Source organism: Anarrhichthys ocellatus, unplaced genomic scaffold (assembly GCF_004355925.1).
Source record: "Anarrhichthys ocellatus isolate YVR2014 unplaced genomic scaffold, GSC_Weel_1.0 scaffold32, whole genome shotgun sequence".
In the NCBI taxonomy this organism is placed as follows: Eukaryota; Metazoa; Chordata; class Actinopteri; order Perciformes; family Anarhichadidae; genus Anarrhichthys; species Anarrhichthys ocellatus.
In genome coordinates, this window is record NW_022280062.1 from 760744 (window position 1) to 769861 (window position 9118).

Genomic DNA, 9118 nt, shown 5'->3' on the forward strand with positions numbered 1-9118 from the left:
GGGGGGGGGGGGGGGGGGGGGGGGCAGCCATGTGACCTGAGAAACCACAGTACCTATGGAGATGCCGGAGTAAAAAAATAGCAGAACTGGCATCTCCTAGTATTGTAGATCAGGCAGTGTTGGGGTGGGGGTGGGGGGGCTTCCCCTGGATTTCATAAATCTTGGAGAGTCTGCGGTTATTCATCAGCGGGTTACGTAACGGAGAATCGCATTATAGAAGCGCATCTTCCCAGAAGGTGTGGGAGCAGATGGAGCCGGGGCATCTTGGCGGCGGTCTAGTTAAAGAGCAGGTCTCCCTTCTCCTGGGGAGGCTGCTGATGCATTGTTCAGCAAGTGCAAGGGGGGGAGGCAGAGGGCTGTGGGCGGATTATGATCGAGTTAAAGATGAAGAGACGGAGGAGGAGGAGGAGGAGGAGGAGGAGAATCTGGAGGTGATCACGTTCATTTCACGTCATTTCTGCTGCTACGGTTTGTGTTTCACAGTCTCCCGAACCAAAATCCTCAGCTGATTAGGCTGCAGACTTCACTTTGGATTACACAGGGGAAGATATGGGATGCCTGTGGAGAGAGTGCGTGTGTGTGTGTGTGCTTGTGTGCATCATATTCAAACACAATCAACCTCAGTGGCATGGGGGGAAAATCAATTGCTGAAAAGTTTGCATGGATTGAAGGTGTAGGAGGTTATGACACTTCAAATCTCAACGAGGCAGCCATGCTGAATAATAATGCAGCCTGTGCATGCTCTGCATTGAAGATACTTTCTATTAAGTGCATTCAAGAGTCCTCTGGTAGATGAAATATATAAACCCGGGGCACATCAGCATCTCAAGTGCAGCATATTTCGCTCATGCTCATTTAAATGCCCGTTAATGGCAATTCAAATGTAATTTTCCTCGCTGCCAGTGATTGGTTTCAGGTGGAAATGTGCATACGCTTACTAAAATTAGAAATATCAGAAATTGGACATTTCATCACATAAAGTGCAGACATGACGGCCGCATCATGGATGTTTGCTTAAAGTTCTTCACTGTGCCGGTGTGGCAGCTGCCCGCTCGGACACTCTCCACAGAGCTGCAGGAGTTATTAGATATATGTCTCTTTGGTACAGATATGTGCCTCCATTAAACCGACTCGATTCTGACACTTCCCAAAGCGAGAACTCCCCCTCGTCTAATAAAGATGGCTTGTCAGCTTCTGGAAGAATTCGATCTCCAGGCTGGATGCTAGTCTGAGCAAGTCGAGTTGATTTCTCGTGGTGTTTCGATGAATATCAGTTAATATGATTTCAAAGCACGTTTTTATTTTTTCCCTGTTGCCCCTGCAGGTTGAATACGCAGCACTTATCTCTTCACGTGATATCTCAAACAGGCTTTTTGCCCCCCCCCCTGTGTTTTATCAATCCTACAAAATTGCTTAATACAGTTTTGTCTACCTTTCATTTTTATGATTTGAGTGATTATGAAGGCGCTGTTTTATTTTTTTAGGGAGGATTTGATGGCCAATAGTTCTTTGTAATGTTTCTAAACCTTTCACTTGTCAGTGTCAAAACCTGACAAAGACTCTGCAGTAAAGTATCGGATGGAGTCACAGAAACTGTGGACTCAGCACGCTGTGGTGCCCTGCGGAGAATCGAATCTTCTGATCAGCACTTTTGATATCCTCACATTTAACGTTAAAGATGCCAAAAAAAAGAGACTAAAACAAGCTCATGTTTCTATATTATAGACGTTTGTGAGCATGTTAAGCTGCTGTTGTTTTTTTGTTTCTTAATATCCCAGCTAGTCCATCTCGTTGCTGCCATTTTCAGACTTAGTTGACATTTTAACAAAAAGGCCTCAGGCGGACCTCATTTCTCGAAAGCCAAATTGCAGGAAATGCTGGTCGGACACCATCACTCAGCGTCCCCACGTCTAATTCAATCACATTCAGCTTTTCTGGTTCACCTCGACCTGCTTGTTCCTGCCTACATCTTACCGGACTGAAACAATAAAAGGTTTCCTCCTCCAGGACAGGACGGTGCGTCATTGTGTTAATGTAACTGCTCCATATTGACTTTGACAAATTGAGCCGTCATGAAACTTCACCAATTAGGATAAAGATGTTTTCGCGGCGGCCTCTCCGGCCTTCGGCGTCTGTCATTCAGACGGTGCGGGGGTCAGCAACTGAGCTGGGACTGAGCCGCCGTGTCTGGCTGTCGGACATTTTTTGATGGAGGTTCACAACGTGGAGTATAAATGATTTCAACGTTATTCAATTTCACGCTGAAGTCCCACTTTTGGAAGCCTCGGTAAGATTTCAGGTCTGTGCGAGCCACAGGGAGGCGAAATAAAAATCAATTTGGTGTTTTTTGATATTGAGATATTATAAGTTAATAGATTTTTGTATGTTTACTTCTTCCATTTTGTGCCCATCAATCTCCCAAGTTACCACGGCGGCCATCACACCGAGCTCCATTTAACTTGAACTGGCGGAGCGTGGCTTAATTGTTAATTGTCAGTCACCTGTGGAACTAAATCTCCCAGAGCTATTTCACAGGCCGAGCGTTTGAGATTTTCATCAGTCACAGATATGCTGGTTAAATGAACACAGCAATTAATCCCACCCCGGTGCCGTTATCTGTATCTGCAAACTCATTACATAACTGTTTGCAGTACGCAAATGGCCTCAACAGAGAGACACTGGCTCTTTTATTTTGTAAACCTGAGCTTCATGGACTGTAGCAGCTTGATAGAAACCAATAAAGACTCCTGTGTTAGATCAGTCAGCAGCTGCTCCATAGGTTTGTGTGTTATTAGCGCGGGTGGGGGGGCATCAGTAGGAACACCGGTCTTCCTCCTGACTTCTTCTTTGTAAAACGGTGTTGTCAGCTTCATAACGAAGCTCCCTGCTTATTGTCTCAGCGTGCAAGGGCGGCACAGGAACGGAGACAAAAGGCGTGGGAAATTACATGGGAGCTTGTGCCCAAATGTGTCTCTATTCTTGGCCCTCTTTTTTGCAACGGCACGGAAAGAAAAGCCTTGAAAGGAGCGAAAAAGGAGGAGACCGAACAGAAGTGTGTTATATGCTGTAGATGTTCTGCTTCTTCTAGAGACATGCAATAGAAAGATACGCAGCAGGATTGTGGTTTTTGCATGAAAATCACAGAAAGAACCAATGATATTGTCTCATGTTATGATTAGAATCTCAGCATCTTATGAAGAATAGCAAGGGTATATGAAAATCTGAATTAAAGCAAAGTTGGTTTAATAGTTAACGTGACTTTACGGTGTCATAGCAGGATGACGTCGGTTTGTGGCTGAGTAACGTTGTGATTGGCAGTTCCATTTATCTGAACAACTGCAGTATTGTAACAGGATGGTGGCGAGATACAAGAATGCAGCAGAAGGCCAGGTGGTGCACGACAAGTGACACGTAGCTGTTGCAAAAAGGATATTGGAGAAAGATGATGATCCATGTAGCATGATCGTTTGAAGGGTATGGATATTGATGAGCAAGCGCGAGTGACGTGTGAGAAGCTGCAACGTGACCTTTCAATACTCGAAAGCTCTCTTCCTAAAATGATGGTGAAGCCTGGTCGAAGGGATTTCTTTCACTTTAAAATGGCCTCCATCTCAACCTCCCTTAGTATTCTGGTGCTTCACGGATATGCCAACACATTACTGCACATTATAGCCATCATTAGTCATGGCTTCCAGTGAATTGATTCACTAAAATCGAGCATATCTCATCCCTGCTCCCCGATGATCGTCTCTAAACTAACAGCGATATTACTACTCCTACATTATAATAGAGATTACAGAATGCATCAGAAGCTATTGCATAAAAGCGAGTTTTACAAGGCGAGTTTGAAAAAGACGACACCAGAAGCGAGCGGGGGTTTGCAAACTAATGTGTAGAGGCGGAGGAGGACTGGGAGCCACCAGCCCACACAAACCTGCCAGTAGAAACGTTGCATCTCTCTGCAGCTTCCTCCTACGTTCTCTCACTGGTCATTTTGTCATCTCCTACAAACCGCTATGTGCCTCCGTGTTTCCCCTCAACCACACTGACCTTTTTTTTTTCTTCTTCTCTTTTTCTGTGTTAAGTTGTTCCATTCTCTCCGGCCAAGTCTGCAAACCTCACCCACTGTTTTCTGCACCTCGAATTTCTTCATCTGACACTTCAAACGAGTAGTAACATATTGGCTGCGGGCTGGTAGTGATGGTTGCAAGAAGCAAATAGTCATGAAGTCAAGACTACCGCCTATTCATCCACCCATGCATGTTCAGTACATTTGCAGGTGCAAACGCACACATACGTGCACACACACACACACACACACACACACACACACAGCAAACAAACACTGATCCTTGGCACTTCATGTTTAGTGTGTTCTGTCAGTGGAAAGAGGATAATTAGCAGTGAGCATCAATGTTGCTTTTACAGCTCAGGTTATGCAATGAATACACACTCTGTCACAGTCTCTCTCCCATTCAATCTTATACATTCTCCGCTTCTCTCTCGCACACCACACAAACGCACAGGCTCTTTCTTTTTCTCTCTCTCTCTCTCTTTCTCTCTCTCTCTCGCTCTCTCTCTCTCTCAAAACCTGAATTTTTAGAGACGGAAGCGTCTGGAATTTTTTTTTTCACCACCTCCCACAGACGTCCTCGAACCTATCATTTTCTCTGCAGTGGAGCAATGGTGACGTATGCTCGTCGCTAGTGCAGCTGAATTTTAAAAAGCTCTACACCCACGCTCAATACCACTACTGCAAGCGTAATTATCATAAACTTTCCTTGCTGTCTGTAGCCCTTCAGTCTCCGTGCACGGTGCTCCTGACTTATTCATTTGCAGATATTAATTCAGTGGCGATGCAGAAAGGGGGAGAGTGGATGTCTTTCTTTTTTAAATTGGCAGGTTATTGTGTAATCTCTAGTGCTGCACGTATTTTCTGTGTGTGTGTGTGTGTGTGTGTGTGTGTTCCTGCATGCAGAGATGGACAGATTGGCTTACGTCACACCAAGACTGCAGTTTGTTTACATTATGTCTCTAAGCGATTCTCACTGTGCCATTTGAAGATACTAATGTGAAACATTATTTTGGGGGCGAAAGGCTTGATTTCAGTGTGCGGCTTTAACATGCATTCCTGTGTGTGATTCTTTTTCTAAACTATGTGAAGCAGATCTTTCAAGGGAATTTACAGTTTAACTGATCTGTTTGTGATTTTTCGAGGAGTCACGTCAAGTGTTAATTTGTGCCACAGAGGGCTGAATAGTCACACCCAGGAAAGCATCAGTGCTCCAGAGGAACTCCCTTGTGACTGCCCACACTTCTAATTAACCGTGATAATTTATCCCGCCCCCCTCCTCCTTCTTTTTTCTTTCCCCTTAAAGATGTAATGACAGCTTTTCAATCTTAGTTATGTGCCACACAGCGGCTTGATCAGTCGGAGAATACATGGGTTATGAAACGTAAAAGTATGTAATAACAATAGCACCTGCACTATAATTAGAAATGACTATTTTCGCTATTGATTTGTCTGTCAATTATTTTACAGATGAATCATTTAGTCTATGAAATGGCAGATAACTGTGAAAAAGATAAATTCCCTGAAGGCCCCGGTGAAGTCATCATTGCTTGATTTCTTCTACCAACTGTCCTGCACTTCAGTTTATTATCACAGAAAGAAAGGAAGCAGATTATAGTCAAAATAAATGAGGTGGAGCCAGAGAATATTTGTCACTTTTGCTTAAAAATGTAATTATTGTTACACAACACAACTAGTGCACTGTATCGTAAATGGAGAGCGATTTTGGACACACACTACAATCTATATGTGTATCGTCTTCTTAAGTCTCTGTGCTGAACGGTCACTTATTAGCAATGTAGCTAAACATTACTGTTTCACTGTATCTGAAAATCTGCAAGCAGAGAAATAATTAGGGAGGTAAGGACCATAAATTGCATAAAAACAAAAAGACTAATGGGGACATCATGGAGTCATGGACCAACCTAATTTCTCTCATCCTGGTATGTTTGGTTAAACCCCCCCTAGGAAACATAAACACAGGGAGCTCCGGTTGTAGTTTTTTTTCTAAAACTAACATAATATTAATGTTGGGTCATACAGCCCCGATCAATGTCTACATAGTATTTAAATAAATGTTCTGACAATTGTTATTTTCTTCTTCCCTGTATACATTCAAACTAATGTCTCAACATTATCCCGTCTTTTGCCCGAATGGAGCACAGCTACTTGCATTTCTTTGCTGGCAACCAGCTAGAATTTATAATCCAGACGATGGTATCGGGAGTCATTTGGTGTGATTGAAGCCTCGGGCAGAATGGCGTACAGGGCTGATTAGAAATCCAGAGCGCATGTGTTTGCTCTGTGCCCATCGCTGTCTCTCAGGTCGGATGTCTCTCTAATCAAGGACGCTTTCTGATAACTGAATAATTCACACCTTGTGCGATGCATTCACATGCTCACATTTGGCTATATTTAAAGTCATGACATCAATACCTGGAAAAAAAAAGAAAAGTTCTCACTAAACCTTGTGAGTCACTTCCCGCGAGCTTTGGCAACGATTTGTCATGCAGAGCTCTCACCGAACACCTCCGAATACCGCGGATGACACGTATGTTTGTGCTTTCAGAAAGTAACGCATACGGATGCTGGAGGCTTGTCAGGTGTGAGTCGTGCTGCTGTTGAGTATGTGTGAATGAGATCACCAACACCTTATTGACAAAAAAAGAAAGTATGCAGCGTAGGACTACAACCACCTACCAGCCCTTATGCTCATCATCCTAAATCAGGTCGCCGCCTTCGTCGACTGTTCCTGTTGCCCCGTTTGCCAGATGAAGCGAACTGTCTCCTTGAACGAGTGCACATATGTGCACAGCCGTCTTCCTCACGCTGACTCACGCTCCAATGCTGACGAGGGGTTAGTAAGCTTTACTCGTGGCTTGGATGCATCACGCAATATGCTAGACAACACCAGCACGGCTTCTGTGTCCGTACATAAACAAGCCAGAGCTGCCCGTCTGTCACGTCTGCTGTTGGAACGTATCTGTCCTGAGCTTCCTGCTAACAGGTATTCAGAAGGCATCACAGGCCTCTGAAATTGCCTCAGCCCTGAAGGTAATTGATGATACTGTGAAAACCTCTCCTCGCTATCTCCAGGCTTACGGTGGTCGGAGACTGCAGCGTGGAGACATCCGAGTGAGGTCGTCTAATTTCAAAAGTTAAAGTTAGCTCAGAGTTTAAATCAAATTTTCAGTCCAGACGACAACATCTGGGCTTTGGGTGTCGACCGATAGCGAGTACTGATCCAGTATTATTGTTTGATTAAGAGGTTGTATTCCTCACTGTGTGGAAGAGACCGGGATCATTCCTCTACGTGTGAGGCAACACCAGGCTCGACTTTAACGGGGCACTCCTAACTTTGTAAATCTAAATGTAACAAATAAATACATGGATATATATTTAGTTCATTGTTGTTTTTTTTTGTATAAAAATAATAAATGACAAGCCAGCAACTTGAGAAGAAATCTTCAAAATTAACAGGAATTACAATTTAAATCCCTCGAGTTTTGTTTTTGAAAATATTTTAAAATGCAATCTTCAAATCAGTATGCATTACCTGAGTGATGTGATTATCGCGACTGAAAATGCAAATACTATTGATTAACATAAGCCCTTATTGAATTCAATTAAGAAGAAGAGGTGTTTTTCTATGAGGATACCTGTTCTGAATAAAACTTTTGTGTTTTTTCCCATTAGATTAAAAAAGAAAAGAAAATGGCCCCTGTTGTTTTCAGATTTACTTTATAAAAAAATGTACAATAACAATGTAATGTATTTGTAAAATGCCAGTAGAAAGTGGAAAAGGGCGTTTGGGATATTCAACAAAAAACATCTTTGTATCTTTCTGTTTATGACATTTACCGACAGCGACAGCTTTGCTGATAGAGGTGACGCTTTTGTGTTGGTAAGGATTTTGAATGTAGCTTCAGGAAAGGAAAGGACAAAGTCAGATCGGAGTCATGTTGTCAAAACAACAACAGTACACTCATGTTTGTAACAGTGACACAAACACACACAGATGAATAGATAAATGTCCGACACACACGCAGTACATCTGCTCACAGCGAGACTAATGTGTACACACTGACACGGAGGCGGAGGGTAATTCAGGAACCTCAAAACAAGCTAATCCAGTTTTTCTGAAAAACCCTCCCAGCTGCCATCAAGATACGGTTTCAAGAAGGAGAAACATTGAGCTGTGGGACAGAGGAGGCGAGAGGGGCGCACAAGAGAAGCTCTGTTTCTGTGTCAGTACTTTGAAATCTCGTGATTTACCACAGCCCGGGTTTCCTCTGGACCTATAGACGACAGGATAGCCGATTAACTTTAATCCTATCAGTGTTTCTCATGTAGGACGTTGTTAGCCAACACCTGCATTAAGAATTACCAGTAGGAACCGACTCCAAGAGAGCCATGACACATGGGCTCTCTGGGCCACTTCCTGAGACTGTCCGGTAAGCGGTCGGGCTTCTGCTGGTAACCACATTATCGGGTCTGCATGGCCACAACATGATGCAGCTGACAAAAGAAGACTTTTTTTTTTTTTTTGTGCTGGACAAAAGCGACAGAGGGCCTGGAACATGCAGGAGCTGAGAATTGAGCTGTAAGGAGATTTTCACAGCAATGCCTGATGGAAGCAAAAGAAAAAAGGCATGAGGAGGAGAGGGGGAATAAAGGATGACCAACGATTCTAACTGACACAGGATATTTCAGGCACCAGGATGTCTTCGTTTTGAGTCATAGAGAAGCTCCTTTTGATGTAAAATATGTTGCTGTGCTTCGGGGGTCGTAGACGAACACGACACCACCAGGTCCAGTTGAGCGAAAAGGACTGTTTGCTTGACGATGAGCCTCATATCATTCCAAACCCCTGCTTCAAAGACTCAGGTAAAGGCTGCCACAGTGAGCTGTGACTGCTTAACATGGGACCTAACTTCACTGTCAAGACGTCTTGACATTTTACTGGTATTACTTAATACTCTCTCATAAGAAATGTCAATGTGTGTGTGTGTGTGTGTGTGTGTGTGTGTGTGTGTGTGTGTGTGT

General features: G+C 43.6%; 1 protein-coding gene across 3 annotated transcripts in view; it reads left to right on the forward strand.

The window, feature by feature from the left end:
* agap3 (ArfGAP with GTPase domain, ankyrin repeat and PH domain 3) overlaps positions 1-9118 on the forward strand; it is a 108997-nt gene that overhangs the window by 30150 nt on the left and 69729 nt on the right. The window contains exon 1 of one of the 3 annotated variants that reach the window (XM_031865251.1): positions 26-8959. The exons of the other annotated variants lie outside the window; for them this stretch is intronic. Coding sequence (XP_031721111.1) covers positions 8839-8959 — 121 coding nt within the window. The 5' untranslated portion in view covers positions 26-8838. Of the gene's footprint in view, positions 1-25; positions 8960-9118 lie in introns of those variants that run through there. 3 annotated transcript variants of the gene reach the window in all.